Genomic DNA, 25251 nt, shown 5'->3' on the forward strand with positions numbered 1-25251 from the left:
CATGTAAAATCTGAGAGCACAGCTCAGCCTGAAAACTTTAACCACAGGATTACATTGTTGAATTGTCATGGATCTCCTGCTCAAAGAAATGGCCTCCACTCTCATACCAGTCTTTAAAATGACCCCCAAGAAGGTCATTTTAAATCTATTTGCCAAGCCAAGGGAGGCCTCCCAAAACCCTGGGCAGTGAAACTCAAGAGTCAGTTGTAGAAATTGAGACTAACACACAGTCTCCTTCTGATCCCCAAATTGGAACTGAAGCACTTAAAGATTTATAGTCAGTCATAAAAATAAATTAATTCTCTCACCCAGAAATGGACCCTCTAAGAGGAGATAAAGAAAGACCGTGGTTGCAACTGGTGGGGGGTTATAATTAAAAGATTCAAACTTTCATTAATGGCCAATGAGGAAACCTAAAGTTGATTAGACTCCTGCATGTATCAGCCATAGCACTAGGAGCTTTTTAGATCTCATTTTATTTAATCCCTATTTTAGAGCTAAGAAGGCCTCAGAGAAGGCAAGCTCATAGTTGACTACTTACTGTCTTTATTTCTGCCCTTTTCTTAGCCCTAGAAAATGCAGTGTGTTCGCATGGAAGAAACACCGGGATGAACATAAAATCAAATATGATCCTGGTTTTTGAGCTGATGTTTAATCATCTGGAGCCACCTGGTTGTTCCAAAGGCCTGGTCCCCAGGTCATACATTTAAAGTTTCCAGGCAGTTGTCATCATGACAATGAAGTACACGTCGGTGTCGATGGATGCGCTCACACCTGCATAGTAGTTCATAAACTCCTCGGGGGTCACCTGCAGCAGAAGAGTTAGAAACAAAAAAAACAAATTTTGCTTCTCACTCTTTCAGTGGAGGCCACATTCTGGACCTGTAACAGAAAGGGGATTTCAGTCCAGGAGGTGGGTTGTGATCAGGGCTAGGGAATAGATATAAAACAACAGAAAAAGTGAAGTTGAGGATGGTGGTGAGAGGGGAATGGGGGGAGAAGAAGAAAGTCTTGGAAATTTCCAAACCGACGTAAATAGAAACTGAGACACAGGTTGTCATCTTTTCTTTAAGAGCAGGAGCCCACCAGTTCAGATAAGTGAGACTGAAACTCAAAATAAGAAAAAGTGTTCTTTAACTGTAGTTAATACTGTCTTTCTGGGACATGTCAGAAACATGTCATGTCCTTGTGTCAGCAGAAGTCATGTTTCACCTCTGAAAAATGGAGTCTTGTCCTGTGGGTAAAAATAAAATAAAATAGAGCGGATTTCTAGTTAAACATTCCTCAGTTGCGTGTGTTTCTAAGATACAAACTAGTCACTTGAGGCCCAGGGTGAGTGAAAAGATTGCCCACTGTTCCACGTCTCCACCCCACCCCCTGCTTTCTCTCCATTCAAAACCTATGATGTCTCTTTGGAATATCAACCAACATGTTTATCCATGGTAGGATTTCATATTACTTTCCTTTTGGAAGGAAGAAACAGTTATTAGTCTTGCTTTTAATAGGTATAGGTGCTATGTACACTCCAATTCAACCATATTGGCTGACTGATTAGTTGATTTAGGGAAAGAAGTGTCCTCCTGTTAACCAGTCTCAGTGGCCAGTGAATTTAGCCCAAAGTATGGATATGCTTATCCAGGAGGATGCAGACACAGTAATAATGGCTGTTTTGGGAATTCACTGTTCTCTAGTCAGCCCTCAATTTTTAGTACTCATGAGGAATTAAAAACATCACAAGAAGAGAATTCCATAATAACTCAAAACCTCTTTGTAGTTCATAACAACAAACTCATCTCCCACCTAGTGTTTTGGTGCATACCGATATCTTCCAAGAATTATATAAGCTGACTGACCTACTTGAGTTTTTTGCTGAAATTATACATGAATAGAAAAAAAAGTCACAGAATTCGCTATTCTCTTTCTTGTACCCTCTTCCCACAAAAAACAATGAAAGGCATTAGGAAGAAACCGTTTGGATGGAGCTAGCAGTTGAGTTATGCTTATCAGCAGTCTGTAAATACAAATAAATAATATATGTATACAGCCTTTGTTAAAATTAAAATACCATTACTGTGCTCCTTTCTTGAACTCTTTTATGCCTCTTCTCCTTGGATTCCTCAGCCTCTGTTTTCTAATCCCCTCACTAAGTCACTAAGTTCCACACATAATTACTGCTCCCATTCTATCTTTCTGGTACTGCGTGAGGTACCAGGGCAACATTTCTTAATATGGTCCACAACCACCTATGTCAGAATCACCTGGGATGCTTGTCCTAAATTCAGATTCCCAGGTTCTTACCCCCATATCTACTGAGTCACAATCTTTGAAGCAAGTGGTTATGAAATTTACCTTTTTTAATCCAAGCACCCCATTTCATTATTGTGCACACCAGTGTTTGAGAATATACAAGATAAGATAAAGTCTTCATTCACAAAAAGCTCACACACTGGTGAAGAAATCAAACAAGTAGGTGGGTAATTTCAACAGCAAATAGCAAGTGATAGAGTTATGCACAGGACCATGAGATGTTTTGACTGTGCACTTTAACTTGATTGTTCGACTGAGGAACATTTTTAAAAATTAAATTTTTCAAATTAAGTTCTTAAAAAATTTTTGAATTATCAAACTCCTAACATTTTTAGTGTTGTTGTTGTTATTGTCTGCTTGTTTACCAAGGGTGGCAGACATTGAATGAGACTCCTCCACACCCATTATAATACTCCTGTCCCTGGCTTTTCTCTACTACAGAAGGTGGAAAACTAAAAACTCATTTTTCCAGACTCCCTTGCAGCTACACCTTGGGCTGGCCAAGTGACAGATTCCTCACCAATAAAACCAGAAATCTGATATAGATTTCTAGGGAAGTCTTTGCTTTCATGATACAGACTCTGCACCTTTCTCATCCCCTCTTCATCCCTCCCTTTGTCCTGCTGCCTAAAACTCAGATGTGCCAGCTGGAGTTGGGCAGCCATCTTGAGATCGTGAAGGAGAGGCCAAAAGAATCACAGAGACCTCAGCTCTGTTATCCTTAAGCCACTCAACCTAGGCCATTGTGTGGAATGAAAAATAAAACCTCATTTGTTTATTCCACTGTCTAATAAGATTTTGTATTACTTGAGACTGAAAGCAATCTCAGATACACCAAGATATAATTGAGACCTATATCACCACCCCATCCCTCAATCCCAAGTATCCCCAATGGGATGGGGATGACCTGGAGTGGAGTTGGCTCTAAATGGAGAATGGAGAAGAAATCAGAGATGGGCAAAAGCTAAGGGGAGCATCAAATCCCATCTGGAAGTCAGACCATGATGAACCAGAAGTTAGAGCTCACATATTTGATAACTTCAGAAAAGACCACCAGTTACTCTTAGCTCTGTGTCTGCTTGTTTCCTAGACTCAATTCATATTGGCAATGGCTTAAATCACAAATTCTCAGATCTCCCATATGCTTGCCCTCATCATACTAAATTACTGTTCAGCAATAATTACTATTATTACTTATTTTATTTGACATTAGAAAAAGTAAGAGAATGGACACCCTGACTTTTAGCAGGCCTCTTGACTATGCTATCCCTGCTTGACAAGGTATGTATCATATATAGCAGTAGGCCCCAGATTGGGGCAATGGAAATATCTCAGTCATGATACAGAGTACAGTCCCTTTTTCTCAGCTGCAGACTCAGAAAATCCTAAAACAAGTTTGGGTTGCTACATATACTCAGTAATACACTTAAAATATTTCTAACTGTTTAAAAATATCCATATGAGATGGATAAGACAATAAGACTCATATCCCTGAAAGACTAAAGTTCTAGGAGACTTTTAAAAAAATATGTGTGACTATAAAGTAATACATATACGTGAAAAATTCAAAACTTTTAAAAGAGAAGTAAAAGTCTCACCAAACTGGGGTGGGGTTTAGGGATAGAATAAGGGTGAGGAAGGTCTGTTTCAAATGTTATTTGGTTGCTTTCATACTTCCACCTAAATGGCTTCTCATGCACAGGCTGCTATGAGAGCAGAGTGTGGGGTATTAGTACAGGATCTACAACATCAAATTCCATGACTGCTGTAAACCCCAGTAACCTTTCTGAGTACTTAAGAGCTTAGCCTAGATAATTAAAAGTTTATAAATTTGAACATCATCCTTGGCTAGGGACTATACTAATTTTTTTTGCATTATTCTGAATTCTGTCTTAATTGGATTTTTAAATAATAAATGAGCACAGTGGCTTCAGGTGTAGCTATGCTTCACCGTAAGAAATCTTAATGCACAAACAACTCCCATTTGCAAAAGGTAAATTACGGACTAATTATCCTCTTTATAAATGAATTTACCACAGAGTTCCTCTACCTCAACAATTTTTTGCGTAAAGTATGATTCAAAGTTTGAATCCACACCACTTTCAGGAAACATTTTTATGACTTCTGTGAAATGAGATACCCCTGTAGTGCCCTTTGTACAATGCCCAGGTGATAAGAGCTCAATAAATGTTGCCCAGAATGTGAATATCATATTTAGTGATCAGAAACAGGTGTTTCTGAGTCTTTTAGAGTTAAGGATCTCAATTACAAATGTGCATAAGAATCATCTGGTTCACTTATTAAAACTGTAAATCCTTGAGCTCCACCCCTCAAAATCGGATTCTGGTTCTGCATGCAGCCAGCAGTCTGCATTATTAATACACACCCCCTGACGATGATCATGAACAGCCAGAGCTGGGTATTGATAAAGGGTCTGTGATATTCAGGTGACATCAAATGCTGTAACAGCTAAAAACTTCAATAACCTTTATGAGTATTTGAGAGCTTAATGTGGCCTATTAAGATAGATGTCAAAAGCAGCAGGGGTGGGGACTTTAAATCAGCTGAATCACAACAGGCTACTTTGACTTGAGTTAGAGAAAGGGGCAGCTGAGGTTTCCCCTGGCAGTGAGGAGGAACCACCTGCAGAAGGGAAGCAGACGCACTCTGGGATCCATGCAGAGTTGGGCTAATTTGGGGAAATGGCGGTTGGCTATTTTTCCACTGACATCTCAGAGATCAAAGGCCAGCAATACTGGAAGAAAACACATAGTTCTGTTATTTCTGTCCCTAAGCACTTGGCTGCCCTACAGAATCTAGGTCCTTTTTTCTTTTTCAATCTATCTACACAATCCCTCAGCCTAAAATAGAGGGTATTTCTCCATTCCTGCCTGAAAAATGTCCGTAGGAAAGAAATAAAGTTCCCCTTTCTATTCCCCACCCCTTCCTAACAGGACTCATCATAAAGTTTCATTAAAAGAAAAGTTGTGGGAAATTTTGGTTCATTTTGTCTTCCCATAATCACCACCTCTTCTTCCCTTACACTGTCCCACTAGTCTTTTTCTGTTCTGCTGCTGTTGACTGTGGCCAAGAAGAGAATCCCCTTCCCCCATTACCGTAACTCTTAGGTCACCAAGAGAAGAACTGGCTTTGGGTTTAAAAAGTCTGTTTGACTGTTGATAAAAGACAGATGACAGTTTCATCTCAGCCTAGACACAGCTCAGGAGATATAATTCCTTACCCTACCAAGCTACACATTTGTAACTAAGTTAATGGAGATGGGGTGGTTGCTTTTGTTTTCAAGTTCACTGCAGTTCAGAAATGCAAGTTAATCTCAAAGCATACTAAAGAATAAATCAGAGTAAATTCTGTTGTCTGCCATTAAGTAGCATTTCCACATAGCAAAGTGTGATGACAAATGATGCTCATAACAATGAATTTAAAAGGCACTGAAACATCTTGAAAGGCCTTGTGAATCCATTCTAAAAATACTGAATTGTGGTCTCAATTTGAAGTTAAATATGTTTCATTATAGTCTAATTCATTGGAATGTGGCTAGCTGCGTATGGTGAATATGGTAACTGTGAAACTGGAATATGGCTAAATACCGTGTTCTCCAGATGATGGGTATTAGCTGTATGTGGATCCCCTACCTATATATGTTCTCTCTGTGTGTGTATTTTATTATGTATAGTTTTCGACTTTCTAGGCAGTCCCTAAGGAAGTACTTTACTTCTATTGATAACAAATATGGTATCAATGTATTCAGATTTTTAAGGCTTTGAAGCTATTTCCCACTTAAAATTTCAAATTGGATAGCAGAAATTTCACTTAGTTAAGCTTTTTTACTTACCAATCCATCTTTGTCATAGGGTGAATCAAAGTTATCCAGAAATTTCCTGAATACTTGTTCCTCGGTCCATTCCCCATTTTGGTACTTTGGATGGTGTTTTGCATTATACACCTCGCGAAGGTCTTCAATTGTTATAACACCATCTCCAGTCTTGTCTAACTTTCTAAAAGCTTGCATAATTACCTCTTTTCTTGCTCTGGACATTGGAGGCTAGATAAATAAGAAACACACACACAGAGAGACATACAAGCCAATGAGTATAACTGCCTTATTCCCCTCAGTGTTGTGAAATTGTTTGTGTGCTATTAAATGGTATGCATTATGATTGCTCCCAAAAGTCTCTAACCTGCTCATAATCTCCTGCCCACCCCTTTCACAGTATACTAACAACTTCTGAAAATGAAACCTCAAAATAGCCAACCCAAGCCACGTGAGAGTAGAACTTGGCAGGTACACTGATTCACAGAGCCACTTACTCTCAATGTGAGAAGAAATTCATTGAAGTCTATTGTTCCATTTCCATCCTTATCAAATCTCCGGAAAAGCTCTTCTGCCTCTTCCTTTTCCATGACCACAGCATAATCATTTAACCCTTTCACAAATTCTTTGAAATCAAGGGTTCGGTTGTTATTGTCATCCATTATTCGAAATACTCTTCAGAAAATACACACACAAAAAGAAAGGAAAAAAAACCACAAAGAACAACATGTAACTGTCAAGATTTAAAAAGCAAATCACTCTCAACTTTTTTCAAAATAAAATACTGAAGTCTGATATTCTTCTCTGCACCCTCTTTTCCTAAATCAGAGGCCCACTTCCCAGCCTCTCCTAAAGGAAAACAAACCTTTAAAAACACCACATGCGCACACACACACACACACACACACACACACACACACATTCAGTATGGCTCTAATTATATGAGGACAGTAAAAACATGATAGGAGGGAAGAGAGTTGAATTGGCAAAGCATGGGAGAATTTTTAGGGAAATGAAACTATCCTGTATGAGACTATAGTGGTGGATATGTGACATTATGCATTTGCTAAAACCCATAGAACTTTACAGCCAAAAGAGTAAACCTTAGTGCATATGAATTTTTAAGAACTCATTTGGGAAGTCAGGGGATTCCAGGAAGGAATTCAGACTGTGACAAGAGAATCTCACTATATTACAAAAGTAGGGAAGAAACGTACTGAAAGAAAGTGGGCTGAGATGCCGGGTATCGATCAAGCTTTATTAAAGGAAAAGAATCTGCCAGGCTGTGCTCAAAGTTGGGGGCAACCTGGGGCTGCCCTCAAAATGGAGGACAGCACCAGGAGTGGGGCTGGTAGAGCTTATATAGGGCACCAAGGGCTGGCTGATACCATCAAGGAGCATCATGATGCTAATGTGGAAGCTATGAAACCAGGGTGGAGAACTACGTCCTTGCAGAAGCAAAAGGGTTTCTGTTTAAGTCACGCTTCTCGTAAAGGAAAGCGGGGAGGGGTTTGGCGCTGGAGTGGAAGACAAGGCCGGAGGCTATTTTGTGCTTATTGTGTGCACAATGGCACCCATCAGGTCCAAAATCCATCACTTACTGAAAGGAGTGGGGAGAAAGGTGCTGACTTACATTACTTAGGAAGTGAGTGGAGTCTGTAAGACTAAAAGAACTGTGCACAATTGCTGCACTCTAGTTGACAAAGTTATTTCCACAGAGATCCAGGTTAACAATTTTGATACTGCAATACATGTACACCAGAACTGAACAACTGAGTAAATGGTTAACAGAGGGTGGGATTTCTCACAGCTGGAATGCGAATTTACAGATAAGCTAGGGGAAGAGACTAGAATAATCCATATGGTCATGGATCAGAATTGGAGACATCACTATGAACTCAAGTTTCGTTTAATACAGACATAAATGGTTACATATAAGATATGTATAGATATGTGTATATATACAGGTTAGTATACACACATATATTTCCTTGTTCTGTCAGCTGAGAAGACTTAGAAGTAACAATACTCCAGAAACAACAAACACAACTAGAGCCTAAATCTTGGTTTCTAATACCATTCCCCAATAAAAAGAACAGGGCTCCTTGGAGAAATGCCTGATTCTAGGATTAGGGTGTAAAATAAACAAGATGAGCTTGATGTATCCTGTAGTACCAGAAAGTTAAGGAAGTGCCAAAACAAACAAACAAACAAACTACATTGATGAGGATATGTCAAAGGGACACAGAGCCAATTTAAAGATTTCCCAAGACCAAAGCTGGAACAATTTGATCAACAAAATAATGCTGGATTATAGCCAACAATATAAATAAATATCCATGAGTCCATATTGGTTTAAACAAATGATAGGATAAATAAATAGGGGAGAAATGACTAATTTTTCTTGCAGAAAAATTCCAAATAAGTTATGAATATACTCTGCCCTCAAGAAGGGAAAGCAGACTCCCCAATCCTTAAGTGTGGCTCTGCTTAGAGGCTTTCTTCCAAAGAATACAATATGGAAAAGGGGGGAAAGAGAAACTTTACACTGGAGAACTTGACAAACACTATCTCAATAAGATGGTCAAGGGCAACGTCAACAGTAATCAATCATGTTGATTGTATGCATCTTTGGCATGATGTGATAAAAATGACACTTATCTCTGTGGTCCCCAAAACCAATATCCCCAGTCTAATCATGAAAAGAAAATCAAACAAATTTCAGTAGAGGGCATTCTACAAAATACTTGACCTGTCAAGCTCATCAAAGACAAAGAAAGGGGCCGACCCCGTGGCGCACTCGGGAGAGTGTAGTGCTGGGAGCACGGCAGTGCTCCCACCGCGGGTTCAGATCCTATATAGGGATGGCCGGTGCGCTCAATGGCTGAGCGTGGTGTGGCCGGTCACAAAAAGGACAAAAAAAGAAAAGACAAAGAAAATCTGAGAAACTATCACAGCTAAGAGAGCCTAAGGAAGCATCACAAGTAAATGTAATGTATCTTCTAATTGTGTTTAATTATGATGCTCAGGGTCCCTCTATGAATCTCACCACACCCTGCCATGACCTCACTCCTTGCCACATATGACCTTCTCCTCCACCACCCTGAGAATTTTCTATTTTGCTCATAGTCTAACATGAAGAAATAATTCTTAACTAGGATTCAGAAAACTTGGACTTGAGTTTCAGTTTTGCTGCTAGAACTAGTTGTGTGACCCTGGGCATAATGTGTAACCTCTCTGGGTCTCAGTTTTCTATAAGGAACTAAATTGGTTGATCTTAAGTTTCTGACTAATGCTAAACTAATGTATAATTTTCAAGTCACAGCTTGTACTTTTCTCTATGTTATATTAAAAATGACAGAATCTTACTTTGTATTTCATACTTCATTTTAAAAACAAGAAAGAACACTTTGAATAAGGGGATCACACAAACTATAACATAGGCTCCATGAGGGCAGAGACCCTGTTTACTATTATAAGTTTACTATGCAGTTGTCCACTCTATCAATATTCATTGGCTGGATGAATGAATGAATAAATCAACTAACCAACAAAGAGCAATGCTACAGGAAGTAAACTGATCAGTTTCCTTATAAAATACAAGTAAATTTGAAATAATGTGTCATCAAACCACCATGTGTTATTCAATAAAATTTAACATTGATTAAGTATTATAGGCAACAAATATTGCACTAAGCCCTGTGAGGAGAAATACAAAAGTAAATGAGACTCAGTCTCTGTCCTTAAGAAACTTATTGAGAGAGAGAAAGAGTGGGGGAGAGAGAGACAGAGAGAAAAGGAGATGGAGAAAAGAGAGAGAGACTTTGAAAGATGATCGGTTATTTTGAATGAAGGTCAAAGGGATGTATTTCAGACCAATAGCAGTTTTTAGGTATTCTTGGGACATCTGAGGCAGCTGGAAAACAGCTACAAAGGAGAAATAAAGGAATTAAGATGGAAAGTTAGGTTAGTGGCGGAATCTGAAGAATTGTAAATCTCCTTAAAAGCTAAAGAGTTTGAACTTTAACATTAAGTTTTTTAAAAAGGTTTCCATGAGAAATAATATCATCAAAATAAAAGTTAAACCAAACTCCAGCAATTGTGGGTTGAATGAATTGAAGGACTGAAAGCTCGGAAGCAAAGGAACCAGTAAGAATAGTACAGTAAGAATTCAGGGGGAAATGTTGAATAGTTGCACTTGAGCAATTGAGATGAAAATAAGAAAAGAGATTGCAAGATATTGTAGAAGTGCAGGAGTCAACATGATGGGTTAATGAGATAATTCTAGTTTCCAACCCAAAGAACTATAATAGTGGTGATACCGTTTAAAAAGTGGGGGAGCTCTGTTGGCAAGAGAAGGTGATGACTTTTTGTTTCGTTTTGGATAGTAAGGCAACTTCATAGAGATAGTCCCTGTGCAGATGGTTAGTTAGCTAGTTAGCTATTGTCCTCCCTGATAAAAGAAAGATATAAATTGTGAAATGAGTTCAGAGCTCAGGAGAGGACTCAATGCTGAGTGTGGCAAGGGCCCAGGGTAAAGATGAGCTAACTCGGGAGTGGGCAAGATGTATGAAGAATGAAAGGTGCTGGCCACAGAATCTTGGGAAATATCTACATTTCCAAAGCAATTGGAAATGACTGGGAAAGAACATATACTGTTGAAAACCAGCAGGATTTGGTGTCAAAAAATGAAGGTGTCAAGATAATGATAAAGTTATCCCAACCTTGGCCAGGATACAGACTCAATACGGGGAGGAAGATTGCACCAGGAGCCAACACTTCACAGAACGTTGAGTGTCCTGGTGATCAGCAGATGGTAGAGCCTGACCTAAAGAGATGTGCTTCAAAGACAGGAATTACATGGAAGGATAAATGAACAAAGTGGGGGAATATCCCTGGGATCAGGGTTCAACTGAAGGAGAGTATTTAGCCCTCAAATGACCCAAAGGCAGGGGTGCAGGGGAAGGGGCAGCCTCCCCTTGAGTTGAGGAGAGACTTGGGGAAGGCCCAGGCTGGTACAGGAGGTAGAGGGACACTGAAGCCAAAGGCCAAGGTTGAGACGGTGTCTGTTCACGAAAGACAGATTCACAGTAGAAGAGCTGGTGCAGGCACAGGGTATAGCAGTGTGCGGTGGAGATGGCACAGGCTGCTGGAGGGAGTCACCTGAATGGACTGGGGAATGGGACAGAGGACAGGGATCCTCAAAAGTCTACACCAAGGACAATAATGTGGCCCCAGTATGAAAGAGGTAAAGGTTGGAGTGACATAATATTGAAAGGAAGCGGGCTGTGGTCTTCCCACAGGACTGTGGTCTTCTTGCAGGACTGTGACAGTCTGGCCCCCAGAGTATGTATACCCATGGGCTGGGCATCTGACAGAGCTGGGCTTAGTCTGAGACTTGGGACTGTTCAAAGTGATAACCCAGGTGCTCAGTACCACGCTGGAAGTGAAGCCTTCCACAGCCTCTGGGTGCAAGGTTGGATCACCCCCCCAGTGGCACACTGTACCTCTCTAACATATAACTTCTCACACCACTGAGAGGCCTGATTATACGACTCTTCCTCTCCTTAGTCTAAGCTCTCTGTGGGGGCTGGAGAAGCCTTGTTTACCGGTGAGTCCCCCAAGATGTGAACAATGCCTGGCCCATGGCAGGCACTCAATGCAGCTTGTGATGATGCACAGGACCTGCCCTCAGGAGCTCACCTTTCCCTGGGGCCTCTCAGTCCCTAGAGCAACTCACACTATTAGAGAGTAGGAGGACAGGGCCTGCTTAGCTGGGAGCATCACTGGCAGTGAGCCGTCAGTTATCCTACAGGCAGTTCCAGAGCCCCTAGAGGTGAGCAGACGCGACTGCTAAGAGCAGAACTCCAGCTTCTGTGATGAGGGCTAACACGCTGTTCCCCCCATCTTCCAACCTGACCTTTATTGCCACAGCTTCGGTGAGTCTCCCTAGTTGTCCTGCTCAGTATCTCTACTACTTGTGCAGGCTTCTCCCCGTACCCTAAGTTGTCCCAATGATGCTCTCTCTTGTAGCAGACACGAACCCTGCTGAATCTGGAACTAAGAGCTAAAAACTGTCACAAGGGACCTCAGAGATCAATTCTTCTGAACTCTGCATTTTACAGTAAGGAGCTGAGACCCTAGGAGGAAATGACTTGCTCAGCATCACACAGCCAGCATCAGCCTCACCTGGCCATGTGGCACCTTTCTACTCCTCTTCCTGCCATCCCACCGGCCACCAGGTCTTACCTGCCAAGTCCTTTAATGCCAGCAGAGCCCCTGGCCAGGCACTGCAGCCGGAGTCTTTCAATGGGGTCGGTGGCCGTGGTGAGCTTTTTCTTGGCCTGGATCGCCATCTCTCGGTCATGGCGCGCAGTCCCTGCCATCTGAGAGGGAACCCGCAGCACATTAGCGGAGCTCAGTCCTCACTGTGGCCTCTGGCTGGGCCAGGCGACAACAGCCTCACTGAGAAGGAAATTTACAGCTCATTCTGTCATCAAACCTCCCAGGAACTGTCTAAACCTCCCAGAATTTCCAATTTTCAACTATGCCGGTGGTGTGCCCAGCATCTTTATTACTTATTTATCTACCTGAGGACAGCTGGTTTCTCCAGCCCGGACAGTAGCTTTAAACACACAGCCATGTCCTGACATGCTCTGAGCTTTCTGAAGCCTTCCTCCCTCCATAAAGAAGCCCAATTTCACTATACTCTCTTTTTAAAACCAATCTTTTATGCTATATTCTTTTATTTAGAATTCTCCATATTCTCTTGACCCCACATTTAATATTCTCCTCTTTGGCCTAATCATTGATTTTTGTTGTTTAGGTCTTGATTCAGTATCTCAGTACTTGGCCCTTAATGATTCTTCCTAGTATGTTCTCCTTGATTAACAGGTTAGTGTCCAAGAACACCTAACAAGGTGCTCAGGACAGGAAAAAAATGGTAAATAGACACTATCTCTCTCCTGACATATATAAGATATCTTTTTATCTATAGTTTGGCTTTTGTGTTTTAAATATTCAGAAAAGGGAGAGAGGGTGGGTGCAGTGAAACTGCTACCTCCTGAGGGGTCCCCAGGGACACACCAACTCCTGCAGCCAGACTTGAGGTCAGCGGAAGGAGCACTGGGTTAGGAGCCTGGAGACCCGGGTTCTAGTCCTGACTCTTCAACTTTGTAGTGACATCTGAGCGAATATGAGGGCCTCTGTTTCCTCCTCTATTAAGTGCAAGGATTGTGTCAGATGATCTTTAAATTCCATCCCAGTTCCAAAAAACGCTAATCCTCATGAGTCCACTGACCCAGTAAATGGAGGATTATAGAAGTTACTTTAATGCGAATTGTGGGTGAAAAGAGCAAGCAGCAAGAGGGCTTGAAGCACTGCAAAGAACAGCATTCAAGATACAGAAAAAATGTGTCGGAATAGTTCTTGGCTCAAGGGCTCCCTCTCTGGCCAAACTCTGGCACTTGCCCAGAGAGGAAGACAATTATTGTCATCAAAGAGGGCAAACCTTGGATTCCTGCCCTCTCCTATGTCAGGGCTGTTGTCTCCTATAAAACCTGAAACTTCTTCCCTACAAAGCATTCATTATTTAACTTTGGAAAAGGGAATCTTAAACCAAAAACCGAGGCCGGAATAGATCATTCAGGGATGCACACGCTGAACTTGGCTCCTTTCCTGCCACATGCCACCAGCCAAGATCCCTCCTTTCTGCCTTTCATCCTGATCCCACACTGCTCTTAGAGACCTTTACCCCCATTTATGTTAGGCATGTGCAAAGAGCACGTTCCAATTCTCACCCAGCAAGGACATCTGCAGCCCAGATCAGTTGCCTTCCTGGCAGCATTAGCTTTCTTGTTGGTTAGTATTTTGTCATCTGATCTCAAGCTAACAGTTCTAAGAGCTCATCCCCAGCTTCCAGCTCTAACTCCCCCGAACCAGCAGAACCCCTCATCCACAACCACAGTCCTGCATTCATGTACAAGACCACCTGTTCACTCATCTAGCCATCTCCTGCTCCCTTATTCATCCTTGCCTGAGCCATTTTCTTGCCCTGACCATATTCTGCCAGTGGCCCCACTCCAACCCCTCCCTTGCCACTATGGAAGCAGAAACTAGTAACTTACCCTCCTCATTCTCTAAACTTTGGGGTCTTCCTTTTTCCTGGGATCATTGTTGTCTTTCCTGCTCCTGCGTCTTGCTCTGTGATACCTACCCAATGGCTGTCCCCAGCCACCTGTCCTCATTCTCCTCTATTTCTCCCCTGCCTTGTCCACCTTACTCTTTTTGCTCTGGTTTTTCCATTCCACCCATGACAGCAAGGGGGGAATGAGCAGAGACATAGACTAAAAACCAGCAGAGGAGAGAAAGTGAGGTCTGGCTCCCCAATCTGAAACAGATCTCCAGTGGGGCCCTCTTTGCATACCCTCCAAATAATATCAATGGCATCAATTGCTAACATTTATTGTGCCCCCACTAGGTGGTAAGCACATATCTAGTCTTCATAAATACCCTATGAGCTGAACTGAAAACGGACTCAAACAAACACACATACACATGCGGTTATAGCAGCATTATTCACAACAGCCAAAGGTAGAAATGACCCAAATATCCACGCATAGATGAATGGATAAACAAACTGAAGTATATTCCCATAATGGAATATTAGTTGGCCATAAAAAGGAATGAAATTCTGATACAAACTACAATGTGGATGAACTTTGACCACATTATGCTAAGTGAAAGAAGCAGTACACAAAATTACACATATTGTATGATTCCATCCATGTGAAATATCCAGAGTAGGTGAATTCATAGAGACAAAAAGCGGATTAGTGGTTGCCAGGGGCTAGGACGGGGAAGGCAATGGGGAGTGAGTGACAGCTTAATGGGTACAGGGTTTCCTTTGGAGGTGATAAAAATGTTTCAGAACTTGATATTGATGGTGGTTGCTCAACGTTGTAAATGTACTACATATTTTTAAATGGCTAATTTTAAGTTATGTAAATTTCATCTCATTTTTTTAAACAACCCATGAACATATGTTAATTAGCTAAATTTAGTCATTCCAAAATGTATATATATTTCAAAACATCATGTTGTATCTGGTAAATACACACAATTTTATGTATCGATTTTAAAAAATAAAATAAATAAGTGTGCCTGGCACATAGTCCTCTTGGCAAAGGGTTAGCTAAAGTTTGAAAAAAAAATCCTCAGAAATACTAGGGAATAAATAAATAATCTGTGATCTAGTTACTACTATTATTTATATTTCACAGATAAAAAAATCAGGGTGCAGAGAAATCAGGTAACTTGTGCAGATCATGCGGCGATGTGTTTGACAGTAATTCACACGCTGTTAGGACCGTAAGACCTTTAAAGATCACCTAGTGCAACCTCCTCATTTTGCAGACTTGCAAACTAAAGCTTGGGTTGGTAAATTGAGTTGCCCAAAAGTCCTTGACAAACATCAAAACACAGGGCTTCTGATTTCCAAGCAAGGCTCTTTCAACACCACCACGTTTATGAAATAATACATAAGAATTACAAAAAAAAAAAAAAAAAAAAAGTTTCAAAGCACAACTTGAGGGAGCTCTCGCATAGGAAAGCGGAAGACAAGCAACATGGAGTCCAGTATCTTGACCTGTTCTGCCTCCAGAGGCTGACCCTGCCCAGTGGTGATGGAGGCAGTTACCTCTGGAGTCTAATTTGACAAATTTAGGGAGGGGGAATCACATTCGCTCCTGCCAGCCCTCCATGGTACTTGAAATGTGCATATTAACCGTCCTTTTCAATCATTTAGCTATCCAGATTGACAAATAGCTAATATTTATTTTGTACTACTTTTAAGGCAACATGCTGGGGTGGTGGGGAGGGAGAGAGATTACTCAGAGAAGCAAGGCTCTGAAGCTTATAATCTCAATAAATTTGAATCCTCGAGTCTGATATTTAAGCAGAACAGAAAACATAAAGTGTATTAAAACAAAAAGGGTACTGCCTCTCTCTCTCTCTCTCTCTCTCTCTCTCTCTCTCTCTCTCTCTCTCTCTCTCTCTCTCTCTCTCTCTCTCTCTAACGCTGGGTTAGGAGGGGCATTTGAGGAAGGCAGGACAGGATTGGGTAGGGTCTTGGTGAAGAAGGGGATTCTCAGAGCTTCTCAAGTTTGCATAACTGCATCAGGCACCAGGGCAAGAGTCTGTCCCCAAACATATGTCACAGCAGTTCGCAAAGTGTCCCTGACTGCAGAAGACCCTCTCTGAACATCAGGGAATCCGCCTGGTGAGCACAGCGTATTCTGCCTGGCGGCCAGGCTGTGCAAGGTCCCGAGGCTGACCTCCCGGCGCCCGTGGCCGCAGCGCCCCCTCGTGTCTGCACAGCGTCTGCGCATGTCTCGCTCCAGGCGCGCGGTTCAGGCTGTTCCCGCAGCACTGGGGTCTGCTAGGGGCTCAGCAGGCGCGGGGCGCGGGGCTGGGTGTGGGGCGGAGCAGGAGCAGGACGGCGCTCACCGCCTGCGGGGAGCGGGGTGCGGTCCCTCTGCCGAGCTGCGACACATCACAGGAGCGCCGCTAACCCAGCTGGGGAGTGGCGCTTCCTCAAGACTTCTCCGAGGAGGTGACCTCTGAGCGTTAGTCCTAATGGCAGGTGGTACTGACGCGGCCCTGGGATTAGGAGGGGGAAGGGCACTATGTCCGACAGCCGGTACCGAGCGCTGAGGCCGAAGCGAAGGAGAATATAGTGTCATTATAGAAATCCAAGGATTTTAGTGGGATTGGAGAATAGGCGGGAGGGGAGGGGGGATGAAGAGTTGTGGAGATTAGGAGGGAGTGTGGAAAGGGGACATTTAGGGAAAGGTGAAAGTGGGCAGGTAAACAGGCCAGATCACAAAGAGCTTGGGACACCACGGTGGCGTTTGGATCTTGTACTGAGAGCACGAGAGACCACTGAAAAAGAGAATGACAGTTGACATTGTGAAAGACCCCTCTGGGTGCAGTGCGAAGAACGGCTAGGAAAGTGGGACAGGCGGACGGACCAGTGTCCAGCCGTTTTGCCGGGGCAGTGTAGACGAAGGAAGGGTTCAAGATGGCAAGTGACAATGTGCAGCTTGAAGGAGAGGCAGGACTCCGGGTTGGCATCCAGGTCTCTTTCTGGTGCTCCCACCCCACTCCCACCCCCACCCCCAGTGGCTGATGGTAAGGGACATCCACAGAGCAATGAAATGCAGAGGCCTGGAGATCTGGGCGCAGGCTGAGTGGAGCCCCCAGCAGCAAAGCCAGAGGAGACTTGGTGACAAATGTTCCTGTTAAGACTGCCCCGTTCCACTGTCCTCCTGGTGCACAGCTGACTGCCACTGCCAAAGCACTCTGCCTGCCTGGTTTTGAGAACCCTTGTAGGGCAGGATGTGAAAAGATGAAAATGTATGAAAGTCTGTCTCTTCCCGGTCTGGGTAGGCTTAAGGGACAGATTTCAGCTGACCCTTAGAAGAAGGAAGTGCTCAAGCACCTGCCTGCATTTTATTGGCTTGACTTTGGTGCTCCCTGGTGGTAGTAAGCTGAATCACCTCTCTCTTTCTCTCTCTCTCTCTCTCTCTCTCTAATGCTGGGTTAAGAGTGCACAGCCAACAACATGCAAACACAGAAGTGGATCTTAACTGCTGAAGAGGCTGCCCTAGGGATCATTGATCCAGACACCATAAAGCACCAAGGTCTTCCACATCCTCTTTGCTGAAAATCCAAAGAAAATGTCTCATCCTAACCTCTAAAAATCCCCTCTCCTTTGGTTTCTCTGACAGTACACTCCTGGTTTCCCTCTCTCAAGAAAAGAATGGTTGCTTGAATGAGCCAAGGTGGCTAAAGCAGGTTTAGTCAGCTCAGATGAACTTTAGAGGCCAGTTAACCGGTGTCAAGGTGGACAGGGAGGGACAGAGGTAGGAAGGCACTGCAAAGGTCATGTCAGGGGCACAGAGAGATGGCTGAGGAGGAAAAGCAGGTCACCAGGCTGGCAGGGATGTGCTCTGCGATGGTTGGAACAGTCTTTCTTTGCACCCCCCTGCTTGGGACAATGCTGAGACGTGGGGACAGCATGTGCTGTGAGGAAACTGTCCTATTGAGGAAATCACATAAGCCCAGCCCTGTGGGCACAGCAGCCATCTGCAGAGCAGTCCCATTTTTCCAAACACCTATCCTGCCTCTTGATGCCGTCAAGCCCATTTTCCCCACAGCCAGATCACATAATGATTTTGATAAATGTTTTTAAGAATATTTTTAGGCATGTCTGTAATTGCTAAATATTTGTGCCATTAAATTAGCCATGTTCAGGAGCCAGGGACCTGGGGTTGCTATAACAGTTCCATGTGATTTTAAAACATTCTGCTATGTAGAGAGAAGAAAGGAGCGAGGCTATCTAGAGAACAGGTAGCTATTGATTAAACTTGTAGGACTTCAAGCTAGTTCTGAGGAAGTGGAAACCATATTTGCTCTCTCTCAATTTCTCATTCAAATCAAGAGTTCCCCATCTCTGCCAGGTCAGGCTTGGTCCTGAACATCAGTCCCCCACGGGGATGTGGGCATGGTGTGGTTTTCACTCTCTCTCACTCTACTTAGGAAGTGGATGTAAGACAGAAATTTTGATTTAGGCTCAACGGACATTTTAATACTTGGAATGTCATCCAAGGATGGAGAGAGAAATACAACAGACCCTATTTGAAGGTGATGGATGGGAAAAATTAAACCATCCGCACTAACTCTGGTCCATAATAAACTAATGATTACTACACGGTAGATGGGAAAGACCTGTAGTTCCTCAAGAAGTTTCCACTTAGAAAATGCTGCTCTGGCAAAGAAACAGAAATACTGCATGTTCTCACTCAAAACTGGCTGCTAGGAAGGGAGGCAGGGAGGGAAGAAGGAAGGAATGAAGGAAAGAAAGAAAGAAAAGACCACAACAGTATGTTGAACTTTCAGAAGAAGGGAACAAACTTAAGCAGAGTAGAGACGGGGGGCAGGGCGGGAGGGGTTGGGAAGTGATAGGTGGGGCCAAGGGCATAAAGAAATATCGCAATCTGTAAGAATGAATATGCTAATAATAAATAAAAATTGAAAAGAAAGAAAGAAAGAGCCGCTCTGGAATAAATATTGGATCCCAGGTGTCTTAGTCCATTTGTGCTGCTGTAACAAAATACCACAGACTGAATAATTTATGAACAATAGAAATTTGTTCCTCACGGTTCCGTAGGCTGGGAAGTCTCAGATCAAGGTGCCAGTGGGTTCAGTGTCTGCAGAGGGCTGCTCTCTGCTTCCAAGATGGCACCTTGAACATTGGGTCCTCCAGAGAGGACATACTCTGTGTCCTCACGTGGTGGAAGGGACAGAAGGACAAGAAAGGGTTGAACGCTGTGTGAAGCCTCATTTATAAGGGCCTAATCCCATTGAAGAGGGAGACACCCTCCTAATGCTTGTCCTCTTAATACTATTGCATTGGGGCTTCAATTTCGATGTAAATTTTGAAGGTGACACAAATATTCAAACCATAGTGCCAGGTACTGAGAATAGCCTGGCAGGTAGCTAGGAAGTGAAGGAGTAGTGATGTCTCCCCTCTGAAACTGAAATTGAACACTCAGAAGGTTTGAAGAGAGAGACAGCTTCTGCAGTAGTGTACTTAGAACCTCAGAAAAGAGTGTGTGTCAGTGTCGTTGACATTGTGAGAATGACTTCATTCAACCCATCTGAGCTCCATTTAACTAAATATACCCTTAGCACCACCAGCTATGCTAGGCACTGTGCTAATCCTTTAGGTGATATCATAGAGCAGTGGTTCCCAACAGGGTACAGGTTTTCCCCCCGGGAGACATTTGACAATGTCTGGAGACATTTTGGGTTCTTACAATGGAAGTGGGGAGAGTGTTACCGGCATCTGGTGGGTAGAAGCCAGCGATGCCACTAAAACATCCTGTAACACACAAGACAGCCCCTGACAACAAAGAATTATCTATTCCGAAATGTCAATAGTGCTGAGGTTGAGAAGCCCTGCTATAGAGAAAGACCTGGGACCACTATGGGTGCTGTTGAAAAGTGAAGATGCCCACACCCCTCACCAAACACAGTAAATTAGTTCTCTAGGTGTGGATGTGTATTTTAACGTTTTCACCTGGTTTTAATGCATACCTATGTTGAGACCATGAGATATAAGAGATACAAAGTTACCCTCTAGTAGGAGGAGTAAGACCTTTGGGGAAAGGCTATAACATAACACAAGATAAAATAAAGGCATAAAGAGAAGTGGTAGTAATAGCCCTTATAACCACACCAGCGGCCAAGCCTAAGTGCTTTACATGCATTAACACATTGCCTCATGTGGTGGATTCTATCAAATGTTACAGGAAGTCAACAGAGACCCAGAGAACCCAGGTTACCTGCCTGTGAGTGTGCCACTAGGAAGTGGCTGAGTGAGAGCTGAAACCTCGTTCAACAGCTATGCCAAGGCTCTGATCAATTGCTGCAGGGATTCAGAGGTCCATGAAATAAGATGAAGGAAAGGAAAAGCTTCAGGAAAAAGATTGCATTGGAGCGCTGGTAGGATTCCACCGCAACAGAGGGTAGGGGGACAGCAGGCTACTCGTGAGTCCTTAGCACGACCCCTCTCTCCCACCTCAGATCTTTGCTTGGGTTTTCAGAACTTTAAGGCTAAGTGTAAACTCCTGGTTGAGATGAACAATTTTACTTAATCTCTTCCTCTTGCAGCAGTAGATTTTTTGTTTGTTTTAACAAAGTGATGTGTGGAATTTTTTTTATTAAACTCAAAACTCCTGTACTGATTATCTTTCATACCATTTACTAATTACTATTTTCCTACAAATTCTTTTTAAAAATATTTCTGCAATGTGTAAATATATAAAACATCCGTCTTTGTTTGGATTACCAACTTCCATGTACCCCTTACAGTTAAGACAGTATTTAATCTTTGCTTAAGTGACATAGGCATAGTGTGAACTACGATGTAGTCTGGCACCTTACCAATTTTCTCTACACCAAAAGACGTTCTCTCAAAATGTTTAAAATTTATGTTGTGGCCACTATCAATGGGCGGGTTTCCCTAGAGTCCATTTCTGCTAAATCCCTGTCTTTTATTCCTTCTACTGATCTTTGTGGTGTGAATTAAGTCCTTATGTTAATGTTGGTGATACAGCACATTTTGAAAACAATCTTTCATAAATATTATTGTTATAGCATGGTAACTTCACACACCTTCATATTTCATCTTATTCATTCAACCAGCGTTGGAACTAGGGTGACGTAAGTTAAGGTGAAATATTTAAGGAGGCACTCAATATCGGGACTGAGCAAATGTCAGCCCTACATTTGCCTAAGCCTGAGAATGAGTGCCTCCTCAAACAGTGTGCCCTGGGCACCAACCTTGCCTCACCCTTGTCTTGGTCCTGCATTTAACAAATGTTTATTAGACACCTAACACATGGTGCACAATGGCAATGAATGACACAGCCAAGGATCTGAGTGACAGATGATTTTCCAGGCACTGCCTGCCAGCTGGCTGATTCAAGTGTCGTTCCCCTCCCCTTTTTCTCTGCTGCATTCCATTTTCAGCAGAGTGGCCATGGGAACCAGTTCTGGTCAAAGAGACCCAAAGGAAAGTACTGAGAGCTCTGGGATAGCTCTCCCATCTCTTTCATCTTTCTCTTGCCTTGAGTGAGAATATGATGTCTAGAGCAGTTGCAACCTCTATGCAATTATGAGGAAAGAGCCAAGGGAATTAGAGCCATACGAACCTATAGCCCTAGCATCACTGATCAAGGTCAACAGCTTCCTGACTCCACACTCCTGTCATGTCAGAAACATATCCTTTTATATTATTTGTTTAACCCATTGTTGGTCAGGTCTTCTGTTACTTGCAGCCAAATGTATTCCTAACTGATATGATTGGCAAAAGCTTGTTCCTGCAGTGTTTAGAATGAACCTAGATACTGACCTTTACCTAGGTAAAATAACTAGCAATGTGGTATGAGGAGAGACTTAGCTCCCCCTGAGAATTAAGAGGAGAGAGAAAGTCACTCCATTATAACCTCTTCTCTCAATAGAATTTTATCATCAATTAGCAGCAACTCCAGCACTTGACTATGAAAGAGAGTGAGAAAAACTGTTTAGCATGATATTCAAGGACTCGTGTAACTAACACAATGTGGTGAAAACCCAGGTTTAATAAAGCCCAGAGGCCCCAGGTTTACAGGATCCTTGTCCCCTGGGAATGTCAGTGGCAGGAACTCTCTTAATAGTACCTCCTTGCTGTCTCTTTCACCATCTAGCTCTTCCCCTCTGCTGTGCCTTGAGTCTCTGGGGTTTTTACCAGGAAATTAATTGCAGTCTATTCTGAGTCAGGTGAGCCTCCCAGAAGCAAGATCTTAAATAAACAGAGTAAGAATATATCTAAACTATACAAAGGTAAGCAAAGATTTGGCTGGATTTCTATATAAAAAGCTAAATAAATATTTAAATAAAACCAAAGCAAAAGAAAAGTAAAATTTTTGTTTCCAGAATCCCTGGTTTCAATGACTATGCTGTTAGAACCAACCAGGTAACTTCCGAATATTCCCTTTTTCAGGTGCCATGAAGCCTTGACCTCAGACAGTCATTTCAAACCTACTGCAAGGACAGGGCCCCACTAGTACATTTTCCAATACCCTTTCAGATGCAGGTAAACCCTCTGGCTAACATTTGTCCTTTTGCAGCCACTAGTCAGCAAAATCACTTACTTAGTAACTATTTACTGTCACTTAGAATGCTTCTCTTGAAGTCACTTGACTATTTAACGTTTATTTTATAGCCACTTAGAAATCCAGCCAATTATTTGCATCCTAGATGCTCTTAACTTATCTTGCAGAAAGCCAAGAAATGTTAATAAATAGAAATTCAATGTCATAGTGCCAACATCAGTATAGGTTTGCATGTCATTTATGAATTATGTTCAGCTACTTATAACAGAACAGGCCATTGTCTCTGAAAATGAGAGGTTTAGTTTCCTCTCATGTAAAAAATGTCTGAAGAAAGATACAACCATCACAATAATTTGTTGAACTTGCAAAAGGAGAGAACAGAACTGAGGCCACCAGAGGTGGAAAATGGGGAGGAGGGCTAGCAAGAAATTGGTAAAGAGCCACAAAAAGATAATTACATTGTGAAATGTTGAATATACTAATTATCCTGATTTGAGCATCCCATATTGCACACAGGTATTGATATTCAACTCTGTACCCCATAAATATGTACAATCATGTTTCAATTAAAAAAAAGAGTGAGCAAATGAGTACAAGGGTTAATTTTGTTAAGAGCCAGGGTTCACACTGTGGAAGAAGGGACATATAATTGGGGAATGAAGGAAGGCAAGGAAGAACCCTGTGTGAATGGATAGAATTAAAGATATTGGTATAAATTCATGATTTCTAAAATATGAATACATAAATGCATGTATATGTGTATATGTATATTGCTATGGGTCGAATGTGTCCCCCAACAGTTTGTGTATTGGAAACTTGATCCTTACTGTAACAGTGATAAGAGGTAGAAAATCTGATTATGGTATTTGAAACATGAGGCCTTTAAGAAGTGATTAGTTGGTGAGGACTGAGCCCTTGTGAATATGTTGATCCATTCATGGAGTAATGGGGTAATGGTTTAATTGGTTGTCATGGGCATGATCCTGATGCCTTTATAAAGAAAGCAAGTGAAAAGGTTAGGTCTCTCACTCTCGTAATTCTTGCAATGTGATACACTCTGTCACTGCAGAGAGTTACCACCAAGAAGGAGGCCCACACTAGATGTGCCCCCTGGACCATGGACTTCCCGCCTCTGAAATAAATTCTGTTTCTTTGTAAATGACCCCGTCTCAGGTAATCTGCTATAAGGAACAGAAATGGGCTAAAACATATATGTATGTCTCTCTATATATTTATGTGTATGTATATTTGTATGTATGTATGTGCATATGCATATATGCATGCATATATTTCTTAACTCTGTTCACTGCAAAACAAGAAAAAAAGAGTCTGAAGGCAATTCAAGTTGTCATCAATGTCCCAAGACACTACTATCTTTCTACCCTCCCATGTTTTATTTTTCTCAGAGTTGCCTGGAGGGACATAACCATAGCAGCTCCAGCCAACATGCACACTGCAAGCAGCAGAAAAGAAAAGGAGACAAAAGGCAAGAAGAAAGCACTTCCAAGTAAATCAGCCCCCTTTTAACTGGTTCCCAGAAGACTCACCCAACTCCTTCCACCTAAAGCTCACTGGCCACTCATGTAAAGGCAGCTAGAAAACCTAATTTTTGGCTGCGTACTTCACCACCCCCCAGGTCCTGTTTATACAGAAAAGGAAACTGGCTATTGAGCAGGCAACTTGCAGTTTCTGCCACCATAGGCAGAAGAAATAGTCATTCAGAAAGTAAGAATGTAAACACATTGAGATCAGCTTACTTCTTATTCTTATTTCTTTATTTCTATATGATGCTGTTCAGATTTTTCTTCCAATCTTCTCAGAGGCTAATTCAAACCTTTGCCGTTGTCCTCCATACCTTGTGTTGAAAGTCACAGACAAAACGAGCCACCAGATAGGAACAAACTCACACCACCCTCTTCCAAATCTGTAAAGGTACAGATCTCTGAGACCATCCTGACTTTGTCCTCCCTCACCCTGCGGGAGTGCTGAACTTCCACCCATTGAAGGATAACCTCTTCCCCTGCAACATAAACCCCAACCCCCCTCGGGCCCTCATGTACAGCCTTTTCCTTCTCCCAACCAGCTCCTCCCTTTAGTTCGTGTATCCACTGTGGCCCTGCAATCCTGGACTCCCTCCAGCTATCACTTGTCAAAGTCAAACTCCTTGAAAGAGTCTCCAGTTTTCCCACTTTTGCGTGCTGGTCTCCATTTGTCACACCAATGAACATACTCTCAGTAAGTCATTGCTAATCTGATTGCCAACTTCAACCGTCATTCTTAGTCTCTAGTTCACTCCTCCCAACAGCAGACACTATGGATCATTCTTCCTTTGGAAACTCCTTTCTCTCAGTGTCTATGAATCTCATTTTCTCTGTCTCTCCTCCTTCCTTG

The 25251-nt window shown here is 42.4% G+C and overlaps 1 protein-coding gene across 1 annotated transcript; it reads right to left on the minus strand.

Moving 5' to 3' along the window:
• Window positions 1–706: 706 nt before the first annotated feature.
• Window positions 707–12525, minus strand: CAPSL (calcyphosine like). Its single transcript, XM_063088234.1, has 4 exons — window positions 12389–12525; window positions 6637–6814; window positions 6161–6370; window positions 707–808 (listed from the first exon to the last, which is right to left on the minus strand). The coding sequence occupies exons 1-4, from the start codon at window positions 12523–12525 to the stop codon at window positions 707–709; spliced, it is 627 nt and encodes a 208-aa protein (XP_062944304.1).
• Between the last annotated feature and the right edge of the window lie 12726 nt (window positions 12526–25251).

The sequence above is a fragment of the Cynocephalus volans genome, chromosome 2, assembly GCF_027409185.1.
Source record: "Cynocephalus volans isolate mCynVol1 chromosome 2, mCynVol1.pri, whole genome shotgun sequence".
In the NCBI taxonomy this organism is placed as follows: domain Eukaryota; kingdom Metazoa; phylum Chordata; class Mammalia; order Dermoptera; family Cynocephalidae; genus Cynocephalus; species Cynocephalus volans.